We start from the raw sequence: 15,020 nt of genomic DNA, 5'->3' as shown, positions 1-15,020 counted from the left end.
CCTCCTTGCATATGGCCAACTTCAGTTTGATTCTTGGCGTTGCGTATAGTTCCTGAGAACTGCCAGGTATGCTACCCCGGGGTTCTTCCCCCACCCCCCAAGACCTCTGAAAAAAAGAAGGAAGAGAAGAGAGTGATTCTGGGCAAATGCCAATTTCCCCCCTCCTTTCTTTTTGAGAGGGTGTGTTTGTGGCCACGTGGCAGTGCTTATAGTACATTCATGGCACTGTGCTCAGACCATAGGTGGGGTAAGGATTGAACTGAGATCATCTGTGTATAAGGCAGATGCCTCATCTCCTGGGCTCTCTGGCCCTGCCAGTCTTTCTGTGGCGCTAGGGTGGAGTATTCAGTTGGAGAGATGAGTAGATACCAAGAAAAGATCAATTGAGGGTAACATCGTGCTGGAAAGAAGGCAGTGGAAAAGGAAAAGTGCCTCGGGGAGTCCCAGTTGTTTTTTGGAGGACGTGGTACCCACAGTTACGCCTCATGGTGGTGATAGTATATTCCATGTTTGTTGATCTTCATAAAGTCATGTTACCTCTATTCTGGCCTCGCAGTCGGATTCTGAATCTAGGTCTTTGTTTTGTTTTGTTTTTGTTTTGGGGGCACACCGGTGGTGTGCAGGCTCTCCTGGCTCTGCACTCAGGAGTTACTCCTGGCTAGGGGGACCATGTGGGATGCCGGATTTGAACCCGGGTCAGCTGCCTGCACAGCGAACACTCTCCCGCTGTCCTCTCGGCCCCTGAGTCTCAAGTGAGGTCAGGGGGTGCTCTGCCTTCGATGTGTTCCCTTCTGTCCTGTTCATTTCCTGGACTTTTCTACACATGCCCTAGCTCTGCTCAGAAAATCTGCACAGCCGGCATATATTGTTGGAAAAAGAAGCAAGACACCCCAGCCTGACTGAGTAGGACTGGGTTTCTGGCCTTGCCTTCCGTAATCATTCACCTGGACTCACTTTACAGCATTTTGTAGATACAGAGAGGACCACAGGGCCTATTCCTATCCCTAGTTTTGTTATTTGGGGGCAGTCCTCTAGGTTCAGTTCATTCCGCTAAGGCTCTTCCTTCCCTTTTATTTCTCTTCTGCTTTTTCTCACTTATGTGTGAAGGGGTCCCAAGGAATTTGCCCAGACAGTGAACTGGGCCGGATTGTCTGTACGATGCTTGCTGGTGTGTTGCGAGTCTGTGGTTTAATTCTCTGATTGGAATCGTGGAGTCTGAGAACCGCTCGTGTGGACAGTGAGGTTTTCTGGGAGCGAGGTTGTGTTGGGCATGGACTGATCCACTTTGGGCTTTTTTAGAGAAAGGGATAGCCGTATTATTTGGAAAACATGCTGATTTTCAGGGAACGTATATTCGGGATGCTTTTGTAATTAAAAATATCCACCTTCCATATTGTTCAGCACACTTTTTCCTTCCTGATGCAAGATAATAAGAGCAGGAACAGGAATCGGAGGGAGGAGGCAATTCAGCGGCAGCAGCTACTCAGAATTAGAGTTAATAGAACTTAATTGTGCGCAGTAACTTTAGTGTTGATCTTGCATGATTATTTCTGATGTGGAAAATAAAATTTCCACGGTTAAACATCACTGGAAACGATAATCGTAGTGGTAATGCTGTAAAAGCGGCAGTGGAGAAATGTGTTTCGACTGTTTCTTCTTTTCCTTCCCTTTATGCTGGTGCTGTTCCCGTGCTGGGGCTTGTCCTCTGGGTTGGCTTGCTTCCTGGGGGTCACTGTGTCACCGCTGTGGGGCAGTGAGGACTGAACCGGGGCCTCAGGCACAGAAGGCGGGTGCTGTGCCCGCCCAGCCCGGTCCCCAGGCCCTCTCAGCCTGTCCTGCCTGCACAGCAGGGCTTCCCACAGCCCCGCCCAGGCTGGTCCTCGGAGGCAGCGAAAGAGGTGCGCTTCCACGCTGATCTCACGTGCCGAGTGGATCCATCCACGTGCTTGCGTGCAGAGCAAGTACTCCAGGACCCCGCATTTCCTCAGAAGGGTAGTAAGCACCTCCAGCCGTCTTACTGACTGGTCCAGTCATTCTAATCCAGTGTCTGCTGCTTTGGAGCGTTCTCCCCTCCCCGCCCGCCTTGTGCTCCCCTTGCAGCCTGGGATCCCGGCCTACTTCCCTCTCAGCATCTCTCCTACCCCCTCCTTTGTGGCCCAGCGGGCCTTGCGCCTGCTCTCAGCAAGACAGGGGGGCGCTGCTGCACGGATGGGAACCTGGCGGTTGTGGGGGCACGTCAGTTCTCTCAGCGGGAGGCCTCTTACATGGAGATGTTTGTCTAGCTTACGTTCTGTTAGATCTTTCATTAATGCGCTCCAGTGTTCTTAATGGTTACCTGTAAGCCATTTAATTCTAGGTAATTTAGAGCTGAGTATAATTTAAGATTTCCCTTCTGGTTTGGAATATAATGGGAAAACTTTGAGTTTGGGGAGGGGGGAAAGGGGGTGTTTGGGGCCACACCCGGTGGCGCTCAGGGCTTACTCCTGACTATCCTCAGAGGTCACCCCTGGTGTTACTCAGGGGATCATATGGGATGCCAAGGATACAACCTGGGGCGGATCAAATGCAAGGCAAGTGTCCTACCCATTGTACTATCTCCCTGGTCCCCTGAATTTAGATTTTTTAAAGATTAAAAATTAGAACAAAATCATGACTTCTTTATTTTAGCTGACAACTACTCGATTAAATCGAAGCATATATATGCATATATATATATATTTATATAATCTCTGTGTGTGTGTGTGTGTGTGTGGTGTATGTCCAACGAGGGAAAACTGGAAAACCCTTTTTTACCAATTGCGTGGTGTATGGATTTGTAATTCTGCTTTTCCTGTATTTATAGGTAGGCGAAAACCAAGAGTCCATCGGCCTCGGTCTCCAATATTGGAAGAGAAGGACATCCCGCCTCTTGAATTCCCCAAGTCCTCCGAGGATCTAATGGTGCCTAACGAGCATATAATGAATGTCATTGCCATCTACGAGGTACTGCGGAACTTTGGCACTGTCCTGCGGTTGTCGCCGTTCCGCTTTGAGGACTTCTGTGCGGCCCTGGTGAGTCAGGAGCAGTGCACCCTCATGGCCGAGATGCACGTCGTGCTTCTGAAAGCGGTCCTGCGGGAGGAGGACACCTCCAACACCACCTTCGGGCCCGCTGACCTGAAGGACAGTGTGAACTCCACGCTCTATTTCATCGACGGGATGACGTGGCCGGAGGTGCTGCGGGTGTACTGCGAGAGCGACCGGGAGTACCACCACGTCCTGCCTTTCCAGGAGGCAGAGGACTACCCCTACGGACCCGTGGAGAACAAGATCAAAGTCCTGCAGTTCTTGGTCGACCAGTTTCTCACCACCAACATCGCCCGCGAGGAATTGATGTCCGAAGGGGTGATTCAGTACGACGACCACTGTCGGGTCTGTCACAAACTTGGGGACCTGCTGTGCTGTGAGACGTGTTCGGCCGTCTACCATTTGGAGTGTGTGAAGCCGCCTCTGGAGGAGGTGCCCGAGGATGAGTGGCAGTGCGAGGTCTGCGTCGCGCACAAGGTGCCTGGTGTGACGGACTGTGTTGCTGAAATCCAAAAAAACAAGCCGTATATTCGACACGAACCTATCGGCTACGACAGAAGTCGGAGGAAATACTGGTTCTTAAACCGACGACTCATAATGTAAGTAAACCTGGTCTTAGTTTTTGGGCTCCTGGGTTTAGAATCGAGCCAATTAATATGGCTTAATAATGAGTGTGTGGTGATGGTGGTGGTGGGGTAATGGCTTAACAAAAATAAAAGAGTCCTTTGAAGGATATATGCATTGAAGCAGTCTTTAGAAATTATAAAGAAAAGTATTTTAAAAAAAAAGCAGAATATGGTATTCCGTGGCCAGGTGAAGAGGAAGTAGAAGTTTGTAGGTGGAAATCCACTGTTGGTGGATTTCCTGATGATGGCCTTTCCTGATGATCGGCCCGGAGCCAGCTGATCTGCAGCTTCACGTTGGTGTTAGGATTTCTTTGTGTCTCTTTCTGGTTTTAATATATCTGTATGTAGATTAGAGCAGCAAGAACAAGCCACCTAAGGGAAGATTGGTTCTGCCCTCACTGGCTTCGGGTGCGTGCTCTGACTTCTGCCTTCCTGCTCTCCTGAGGGCTTGGGGTCAGTGGGGCGGGTCAGGAGGCAGTCGAACGGAGGGAGGGTTTCCAGAGTGGTGCAGTGTGGCCCTGGTCTTGGGTATCTCGTGAAAATGTGGCCACAGGGTGTGGTACCTTTATTTTGAGCTTCAGTCTTCAGTGCTGGAGCCTGTGGCCTGCACGACCTGGGTGTGATCTGTGGTGCAGCAACATAATAACTGCTAAATAAACGAGGCAGACCTTCTGTGAGCTCTCAGAACTGGGACAGATAAAATCTTTTGTGTGAGGGACAGAGGCAGCTGAAAGCAGAGTAGCGAGTGGCCATGATGTGCAAGACCCTGCCCTGAGGTTGGTCCCCAGCCCCACATGCCTGCCCCACCCCCAACTAGGTGACCAGGTATCACTGGGGGCAGCCTTGGGCACTTCAGGGAAGGCTCCTGTAAAAAGGAAGTCTCGGGTGGGATGCAGTGAAAGAGTAGGGCACGATCTTCATAAACTTGTGGGCAGGCCAGGAGAGAGAGAGAGGAGAGAGAGGGAGGGAGGGAGGGAGGAGAGGGAGGGAGAGAGAGGGAGGGAGGGAGGAAGGAGAGGGAGGGAGAGAGGGAGGGAGGGAGGGAGAGAGGAGAGGGAGGGAGAGAGGGGGGGAGAGAGAGAGAGAGAGAGAGGGAGGGAGAGAGGGGGAGAGGGGGAGAAAGAAAAAGGGAGGAGAGAGAGAGCTCGGCCAGGTTCCTCCTAGCTCATAAACTCGGCACAGGATAGTCCAGATTTCCAGAATGTTGGGCAGTTGTTTCCTTGCTGCTCCCCTCTTGAGAAATCTAACTGTATTCTGAGTTACCTTTTTTTTTTTTTAATTATTCAATCACCATGTTGAAAGTTACAAAGCTTTCAGGCTTAAGTCTCAGTTACATAATGCTCGAACACCCATCCCTCCACCAGTGCATGTATTCCACCACCAAGAACCACAGTAAACCTCCCAACCACCCCCCCCTCAGTCCCCCACCCCGCCTGTGTAGTTGGTAAATTTCACTTTACTTTCTCTTTACTTTGATTAGATACAAACAAAGAAACTCACTATTATTGTTTGGAGTCCCCCCCCAGAGTCAGACCTGCTGGAAAAGAAAGAGTTACCATTTTTCCCATTACCTGGAAGCTTACAGAATCTTTTTCTGGTCACAAATGTTCTCCAGCTGTGTGGGGTCTGTGTTTGGGTGTTCATTGGGCGGGCACTTCCTTTTGGGGAGCACACCTGGCGCAGTGCTTGGCGACCACGGGCTGCGTCCGGGGTCATGTGATGCTGGTTGAACTGAGGTCCCACACTCGAAGCCTGGCTCCATCCAGCCTTTTGCGCTGTGGCCCTGGCGCTGTGGGCACTTCCAAATGGCACCTGAGTTTGGGTTCTGGCAGCTTATCTTGACTTCTTTTTCCCAGTTGTATTTATCTGGAGCTATTATTTGATTGAGTTTTGGCTTTATGATTTAAAAAATACTTTTTGTCTCTGTTCCCTCTTTGGTAGATTGGTTATGTGTGTTGTTTGCTCAATTTGTTAAATGATTTTTAAAGTAAATTTTCTTCTTTTTGTCGTTTTGTCTTCTTTGTGGATTATATGTATTTTGTTTGCTCAGGGTTTCTCAGCTGTGACTTGGGGGTCGTACCCGACGGTGCCCAGGGTCTACTCCCAGCTTCTCGAAACGTGCTTGTGGCATGCCCGGGACTTGTGCCCTGCCTGTGCTCAGCCTAACTTACAGTTAATTTTCTTTTTTTTTTTTTTTAAAGTAAACAGATTTTATTTAGAGGTTTTCGATGGGAGGGGGAAGAGATAAGAGAGATGGAATAGTAAGAATAACGTGCTTAAGGGAGAACTTGGGCTTCTCTAAGGGTGGAGAGAGCTCTACACACATCCTAGCACTGGACATGAAAGCATGAAAGTACACATCTCAAGAGGGAAGATGCGGGTGACACATGTGCTTGGGCACCACATGTGCTCGGCCACGTGGGCGCAAGCAGCACATGGACTCAGGCAGCATATGCACAATTTTCTTTTCTAACTTCCAGTTAGTCTTCTGTTTTCAGTTTCAGTTTCAGTTTTCTTGTTTGTTTGTTTGTTTTTGGCTTTTTGGGTCACACCCGGCGATGCACAGGGGTTACTACTGGCTCTGCACTCAGGAATTGCTCCTGGCGTTGCTCAGGGGACCATATGGGATGCTGGGAATCGAACCCAGGTTGGCTGCGTGCAAGGCAAACGCCCTACCCGTTCTGCTATCGTTCCAGCTCCCTTCAGTTTCAGTTCTTTCTTTCTTTCTTTCTTTCTTTCTTTCTTTCTTTCTTTCTTTCTTTCTTTCTTTCTTTCTTTCTTTCTTTCTTTCTTTCTTTCTTTCTTTCTTTCTTTCTTTCTTCTTCCTTTTCTTCTTTCTTTCTTTTCTTCTTTCTTTCTTTCTTTCTTTCTTTCTTTCTTTCTTTCTTTCTTTCTTTCTTTCTTTCTTTCTTTCTTTCTTTCTTTCTTTCTTTCTTTCTTTCCCTCCCTCCCTCCCTCCCTCCCTCCCTCCCTCCCTCCCTCCCTCCCTCCCTCCCTTCCTTCCTTCCTTCCTTCCTTCCTTCCTTCCTTCTTGCAGTGCCAGGGATGAAACTGTGGTATTCACACCTGACACCCCTGAAATACATCCCAGACCCACAGTAGAAGAAAAGAAAAACAACCATAAAACAGACAACCCTTTTGTTCTGGTCCAGAGAGTGAGTCGAGCCAGTGAGGTGCTTGCCTTGCATACAGCTGACCTGGCCTCTATTCCCCGCCCCCCATGGCCCCCTGGAGCCTGCCAGGAGTGATTCCTGAGCACAGCTGGTTGCAGCCCCCAAACCGAACCCATACCAAAAGAACAGCACTGCCAAGCCCCCCCCTTTAGTTCTTCGAGCTTTTCTTTTTTGTTTTTGAGGTTTTGTTTCTGTTTCATGCTATACTTTGTTTTCTTTCTTTTGATTTTTGGGCCACCCTGTGCTCAGCAAGCCAGGGCCTAGTCCTGGCTCTTTGCTCAGGGATCACCTCGTGAGGCTCAGGGGACCATGGTTTGGAGCCGGGCATCAGGGCTGGCTCACTGCCCCGGCTTTGCTTGGTTTCGGGTCTGGGGGTTGAACCTGGGCCTGCCACGTGCGCAGCCTGTGGAGAAATCTCTGGCTTCGTGATAAAATCTTTTTTCTGTCTGAGGAGATTCATAGTAGTTGTTGTCTAAGTTGTTTCTTTCTCATGTTTGTTTTGACCTTTTTCATCATCAGATACCCCTTAATACCCTGGAGTGCTTGGGCCTTACTCCCGGCTCTGTCCTCAGGGGTCCCTGTATGGCTGGGGGACCCTGTGGGGGGCTGGTGATTGAACCTTGGTTAACTAACCCTGTTCCTGCCTTACTCATGGTACTGCCTTTCTGACTCCTGCATATATGTTGTTTTAGATTTTTCTTTTTTTTTTCTTTTTTTTTGGGGGGGGGGTCACACCCGGCAATGCACAGGGGTTACTCCTGGCTCATGCACTCAGGAATTACTCCTGGGGGTGCTCAGGGGACCATATGGGATGCTGGGAATCGAACCCGGGTCGGCCGAGTGCAAGGCAAATGCCTTACCCGCTGTGCTATTGCTCCAGCCCCCTTGTTGTTTTAGATTTTTAAGAAAAAATAATTATTTTTAAAATTGAATCACAGTGAGATACACAGTTACAAAGTTGTTCATATTCTTCGCCAGTGCACATTTCCCATCACCAGTTGCGTATACCTTTTTAGCTATGGCATTTGCACGGGTGCCTGCTGGGGTGCCCACTCTCTAGAGGGTTGTTTTTGGTGCTTGCCCGAATCACACTTCCTGGCTGGGAACTGCAGAGCCGGGGATTGCAGACGTGCGGGGCTGCCGGGCCTATAGCAGTTGGGATATGCCCGATGCTGGGGACGCGAATGTCTGACCACGTGCAGCAGGGCAAGTGCTCTAGGCTCCCGCACTGCCCTTCCAGTCTGTTTGACTGGGACTGTTTGCTGTCACTGTGGGGTCCTTCCTCTGAAGCTCCGATGGCCCCAAGGGATCTTTCCCGGTGTGCTACTGGGAGCATGAGTGTCGGCTGACTGAGGGGGGGGCTGCCTTATCCACTCTCTGCATTGCGGGTTTACTGGAGCACCCGCCCCCACAGTGCCTTGTTTTCCGTTTTCTGTCCCTTTGCTCATACACGGCTCTGGTGTCCCAACAACCTCAGGGTCACCTTCCTTAGAGACTGACCCTTTTGTGGTCTGGCGGTGAAATGGCCGGGGATCTGCTCCTTCAACAGTGTTCAGTCAGTTCTCTGCTGTTGATGCACACACACCCCCGCCCCCCCCTTATTTTCTTTCCCTCCCTATTTAACTCATTCATTTATTTGGGGGCCCACTCCCAGCAGTGACCAGGGGATCGTATGGTGCTGGGGACCCAAGCCAGACTTCTAGTGCTCTCCAGCCCTTTGGGATATCTCCCCGACTCCTCCTCTTTTGAAACAAGGCTGCCTCACGAGCGGCGTGCTGTCTCCGGCCTGCCTGCTGCTCTGTCTCGCTGGCCCCGTGCAGCAGGCTGGAGATCAGCAGCGTTCCACTCCACTCTTCCTCTTCCCTTTACCGTTGCTGCAGCGCCCCTGGCTGGGCACACTCGGCCGCAGAGATCACACATACTTGGCGGTCTCAGATGCAGGGTCTCCTTCAGGCACGGGCCCACGCCTCCAGCCCCTTGCCTCTCCCTTTGGAGTGCTCCTCTTGCTCCTCGTATGCCCTTCACATTGCTGCCCTGCTGGGTCAAAAAGAAGCAGGTGTGCTCTGTTGAGAGAGAGAGAGAAGCGGGGCAGAGAGAAGAAGGGCCTGGCGTCTGCAGTAGTCTGCACCCCGGCTCTTGGTTTGGGGGAGCTGTGGGTGGATCTGGCTGGTGACGGGATCGGAGTAATAGCAGCGGTTGACGGACAAGCACCGAGTTTGTGCCTGCCAACATTCTAGGCATTTTCTATAGTTCATCATCTCAAGAGGTTGAGGATGACGACATCCTCAAGAGCTGTACCGCACAGGCACTGCACCTCCTCAAGTGGGGCCCTCCCTGCACTGAGTGTTTCTGAACTCTTCTGAAAACTCGAGGTAAAAGCGTTTTTAGGAAATGGTCTTTTGATTTTTTTTTTTTTTTTTTTTTTGCGTTTTGGGTCACACCCGGCGATGCACAGGGGTTACTCCTGGCTCTTCACTCAGGAATTACTACTGGTGGTGCTCAGGGGACCAGATGGGATGCTGGGATTCAAATCCGGGTCAGCCGCGTGCAAGGCAAACACTCTACCGCCTGTGCTATCCCTCCAGCCCCGAAAATGGTCTTTTGAAGAAGTTATGCTGCTTGATAAATCAGTCAGGAGGTAGAATACTGGGTTTGCAGGAGAAAAGACACTTGCAATGTAGTTAAATACACGGCTGGCCTTTGAAATGTCAGCAGACTGGAAGAGAGACGTGGCGTAGGTGGTAGAAGAGAGTCCAGTCTCTGACTCTGATCCCACTGAGCCCCTCCAGGTGTGACCCCAGGAGAAAAGGCCAAAAACAGAAGTTCCCTTTGAAGCGTCTGTGAATGCATTTGTGATTATTAATGAAACTTTAAAAAAATTTTTTTTTGGTCGTGGTGGGTGGGGAGGTGCTGGGCCACTCCTGGTGGTGCTCAGGGGCTACTCCTGGCTCTGTGCTCAGAAATTACTCCTGGCAGGGGACCATATAGGATGCCGGGAATCAAACCCAGCTCAATTGCTTGCAAGACATACACCTTACCCTCTGCACTATGGCTCTGAATCCTGAAATAATTTTTTCTTTTTTTTTTTTTTTGGGTCACACCCAGCGATGCTCAGGGGTTACTCCTGGCTTTGCACTCAGGAATTACTCCTGGCGGTGCTTGGGGGACCATATGGGATGCCGGGGATCAAACCCGGGTCGGCCGCGTGCAAGGCAAATGCCCTACCTGCTGTGCTATCGCTCCGGCCCCTGAAATAATTTCTTCTAAGTTGAACAGTAAAGTTCTTTTTTGTCATCCCGTGAGAGGATGCTCAAGATGCTCCAAAGAGTTAAGCTGTGTGTATGTATAATTTAGAATTTGAGACTGTCATTCTATCCTGATAAAATTCCTCCCACAAGTTGTATGTTTGACAGTGAAACCATTTACATATATTTTCTTTAAAAGCTTTTATCTTAGCCCTTCATTATCTGTTTTTTTTTTTTTTTTGCTTTTTGGGTCACACCCGGCAATGCACAGGGGTTACTCCTGGTTCATGCACTCAGGAATCACTCCTGGCAGTGCTCAGGGGATCATATGGGATGCTGGGAATCGAACCTGGGTCAGCGCGTGGAAGGCAAACGCCCTACCCGCTGTGCTATTGCTCCAGCCCCCGTCATCTTTTTTAATGTATAATAAGCTATACCGAAAATTTAATGAACCTTTTAGACAAAATAAAGATTTTTTTTTTCATTTTTGGTCACACCCAGTGATGCTCAGGGGTTACTCCTGGCTCTGCACTCAGGAATTACTCCTGGGTGGTTCACGGTGTGGCGGGGGGATGGGTCGGCACGGGAAGGGACGGGACTATGTGGGATGCTGGGGATTGAACCCAGGGGAGGGCAAACGCCCTCCCCGCTGTACTATAGCTCCGGCCCCCAAAATAAAGACTTTTTTTGGTGCTGCCACATTTTGACTTGTTTTTGTTATGTAGAATCAAAAACAAAACAAAACAAAAGTTAACACCATTGTTAGTGGCATGGGTGGTCTGAGCACCTGGGGATGATTTTGTGATAAGCTTGCTTGCTGATGTCTGTGCCAGTGCCCCCTTGTGGTGCCTGTTGGCAGTGCCTGTAACTGGTGCACATTGTGCCCCGCTGTGGGCGCGGCCGCGCCCCCCCCCTCCCATGTGGGTGCTCCCTGCAGGCTTCAATGATGACCCCAGGACCGCCTTTCTCAGAACATGCCTCAGTGAGCACTGGCACCGTGAGCGTGAGCGGTGTTGGTGGAGAGCTGGCTCTGGACAGAAATGCCGTTTCCCTTTCAGTGCCTTTATTTGTGTCGTGCTCACTTCCATGGGTTGGAGAAACACCCTCAAAAGCCATGTTGTCATTTTGGTGAGTGGGGCAGGGCTTGAGCCACTCTGGGAGTGCTCAGGGACTGCTCCTGGCTCTGCTGGGGAGTGACGCCTGGCCACATGTAGGAACCACGTGTGGTGCCGGGGGTAACTTGCGTTGGCTGCACGAAAGGCAAGCATCTGCGCTCCAGTATTATCTCTCTGGCTCCAATCACGAAGGCTTCTGTTTCGCTTGTTTTGTTTTTGTTTTGGGAACACCCCCAGTGATGCTACACGCCCAGTGATGCTCAGGGTCTACATCCTGGCTCTGCGCTCTGGAATTCACTTCTGGCAGTGCTCAGGCGACCTTGTGGGGTGCCAGGGATCAGACCCAGATCGGCCATGTGCAAGACAAATGTTCAAGGCAAACCCACTGTACTCTCTGACCCACCTAAGTGATTTGTTTCAAGCTAAATATAATGCATCTTATAAGAAAGTAAGAGCAGCTGCATTCTAATACTCAAGAACTTTTAAGATTTTTACATCACTCACTGCTCGTGATGGTATTTTGACATAAGTACTTTCATCCTATTTTTTAGATGGAGAGTTGGAGACATAGGGAGGTTAAGTAAATTATCTCAGATCATACAGCTGAGATGTGGTGGCAGTGGAACTTGAACCCGGGCATTCTGGTTCCAGACCATTGTGCCGCTGGGCCCGGCCCCAGTGCCTGTTTGAAACTCCTCTCTTAAATCGCCGACTCTGGTTGCCTGTTGCCTGAGTCTGCTGGAAGTGGTAAAGCAGGGCCCTGCCTTGCCCTCCCCAGCTTCCTGTGCGCCAGTGCCTCGGGCTTGCCTAGCTCTTGTCTCCCAAGGCAGTGTGGAGTGTGCTGTTAACTTAAGCATTACAACTGCTTTCTGTTGAAAATGAAACACTTACTGTACATGCTTTGATGACACTTAATAGGTGCCTCAGATCCCTGGTACCTTTTCCTGTCATCGAACTTTCAGGCTCTGGCTACGTTTCTCGATGTCGGTTAAGCCGCGCTTCATCTCCGGGAGCCAGTGTTGGGGGGTAGGGAGGGGAGTCCTGGGCTTTGGGTCAGGCCCTTCAGCTGCCCCCCGGGCTCTCCTTCGCGGGCCCTCCCCATGTGTCTGGCCCTGTCCTCGCTGCCTCTTCACAGGTTGCTCCAAATCCGAGGTCACCTCCTCTCCCCGGGTCCGTATCTAACGCAGTCTGCAGATAGCCACTGGCCACACTGATTTCCGCTGGACACTGGGCGCTGCTCCTCAGCCCCGACTCTGCGCGTGGCTCCTCGTTCTTAGCTTCCGCAGGCTTGTTTAGACATTTGAAATTTGTGAGCCGTTATTCCCCTGCTCAGTCTAAGCGAGAGCGACCCGTTCAGGCGTTGCCCCATGTCCGAGCTGCTCATCCTGGCCTGAGTGTGTGTTTACGCTGATCCCCGCTCCTTCCCCTTTCGCTGTCGCAGCGGCCAGAGCCTCCCGTGGCCGGGCTGCTTGTGTGAGGGAGGACACACACTTGGTCACAGTTTGCCTGCTTGGTTTTGGCATGCTGGAGATGGCACAGCCGCTTGGCCAGGTGAGACGGTGCCAGGGATCAGACTCGCTGGCCTCGGGCGTGCAGGGCAGACGCTTTCGCCTCTGACCTCTCCCCAGCCCTTTGCGTTACACTCTCCACAAACACTCTGGTTCCGTTTTTGTCCATCCCAGCCACTGAGAAAGTGCGTTGATAGCAGTTCCGGTGGACACAAGGCTTCCCGGGGTAGTTTCTGTCAGAAAACCATGTTCCATTCCTCCAGCCAGGCCTGCATACAGATCACTGTATGTTCATGAAAGCAGACTGTTGAGAGAAAGATTATTTGACTCCGCTAACGTAAGTATTGCAACTGCTTTTTGTTGAAAGGAGCAGTTACTGTTCTTGCTACTGTAGATGCTTTTGGTGAAATGTAATAGGATTTGTCCATTCAGAGCTTCAAGAAGAAAGTCGGTAGTCTTGAGTGCTGTCTTGTGTGGGCAGGATAAAAAAGTTAATTGAGTAGAGGGTTTTTAAAGGGCCACTGAAAATGATACATGTAGGAGAAGAATATCAGGGTAGTGAAGACTTTGGAGAAATATTATCTGAGGAATGAATAAAGTATTTGAGCATGTTTGCTATGGAAGAAACCCACAGTAAAACTAGATCGGTTGTGAAGAACAGTGCGGAGGTGGTATTGAAAAAAAAAATTTTTTTTTCTTTTGGCACGGAGTGGGGTGTGGTGGGGGAGTCTGTTTTTGTTTCAGGGCCATACTCTGGGTGCTCAGGGCCACTGGGAGCAGCAAACAGCACTCGCTCATCCCTCGGAGCCCGCTCTCCAGCCCCGCGCCGCACCCTGACAGGCCTAATTGTGGGAATATCAGGGAGTTGTTTTAAAATAAGGAAAAACTTTCTGAGAGGATTCTAGAGAGCTGTATAAATGAATGAAGTAATGCGTTCTCCATTAAGACTGCAGTTAGAGTCCCCCCCCTTTCTATTGAATCACCGTTGAGATACACAGTTACAAGTTGTTCACAGTTGAGTCTAAGTCACACAGCGTTCCAACTCCCATCCCATCACCAGCGTCCAGCATCAGCCCACACATTTTTTTTGCCACCAGTGTCCGTCTCCCCCCCCCCCCCGCCCCCCCTTTCCCTCTCACAACCTCCCTCCTCCCACTTCACATTGTGGTTTGCAGTACTGTTACTGAAAGGGTATTTAAAAATATATCTATATGGGGCTGGAGCAATAGCACAGCGGGGAGGGTGTTTGCCTTGCACGCGGCCGACCCGAGTTCGATTCCCAGCATCCCATATGGTCCCCTGAGTACCGCCAAGAGTGATTTCTGAGTGCAGAGCCAGGAGTAACCCCTGTGCATTGCCAGGTGTGACCCAAAAAGCAAAAATTAAATAAATAAATAAAAATATACCTGTATATCTGTCACCTGTATCACTTGTCTTCCTGTTGATCTTTGATTTGCTCGAGTGGGCGCCAGTAACGACTCCATCCCTGTCGCTTGCTAGAGTAGCCCAATGATATCTGCTCACTCCAGGAACAGGAAGAGCCTCGAACTGTTCATTCAGGTTTTTTTTTTGTTGTTGTTTTTTGGTTTTTTTTTGGCTTTTTGGGTCACACCTGGTGATGCACTGGGGTTACTCCTGGCGATGTTTAGGTGACCATATGAGATGCTGGGAATCGAATCTGGGTCAGCCGCGGGCAAGGCAAACGCCGTACCCGCTGTGCTATTGCTCCAGCCCCTCTCTTATTTTTTAAGCAAAATTCAGAGGCTCAGACAGACTACATCTTATCCTGATGCCCATATCTTAGACAGTACTTAGACAGGACTTAAACGTTCACTTAAGGACATTTAAAGCCTTTCTTTAGTCAGATTTTCAGATTCTCACAATTCCACAATTTCGGTAGAGAGAAAAGTTCAGCTCTTTTCCTATCAGATAACTCATACTCCTGAATTTCTCTTAGAGAGAATCACTGATCACACACAGTTCCCCTAAGTATGGTGCTCCACATCACATTGCCTGTTTTTTTTTTTTTTTTTTACTTTTTGACTTTTTGGCTTTTGGCTTTTTGGTGAACACCCCATTATGCTCACGCTCAGGGGTTACTCTGGGCTCCTGGCCATGCTCAGGGGACTAGATCAGATGCTGGGGATCGAACATGGGTTGGCCACATGCAAGGCAAATGCCCTCCCCACTGTAGTATCGCTCGGGCCCCTTGCCTGTGTATTTAGTTGGAGTCTCCGCTTCTGTTTCAAGGAGATATGTAGGACTTTGGGAGAGATTCCCGGATATA

The 15,020-nt window shown here is 50.1% G+C and overlaps 1 protein-coding gene across 9 annotated transcripts in view; it reads left to right on the top strand.

The window, feature by feature from the left end:
* BPTF (bromodomain PHD finger transcription factor) overlaps nt 1-15,020 on the top strand; it is a 142,445-nt gene that overhangs the window by 31,287 nt on the left and 96,138 nt on the right. For all 9 annotated transcript variants that reach the window (XM_055130748.1, XM_055130747.1, XM_055130746.1 and 6 more), the window contains exon 2: nt 2,843-3,665. In XM_055130748.1, the coding sequence (XP_054986723.1) occupies nt 2,843-3,665 (823 nt within the window). The remainder of the gene's footprint in view (nt 1-2,842; nt 3,666-15,020) is intronic.

The sequence above is a fragment of the Sorex araneus genome, chromosome 3 (assembly GCF_027595985.1).
Source record: "Sorex araneus isolate mSorAra2 chromosome 3, mSorAra2.pri, whole genome shotgun sequence".
NCBI lineage: Eukaryota > Metazoa > Chordata > Mammalia > Eulipotyphla > Soricidae > Sorex > Sorex araneus.
Note: the sequence above shows the minus strand (reverse complement) of the source record. Positions and strands in the feature narration are given on the sequence as shown.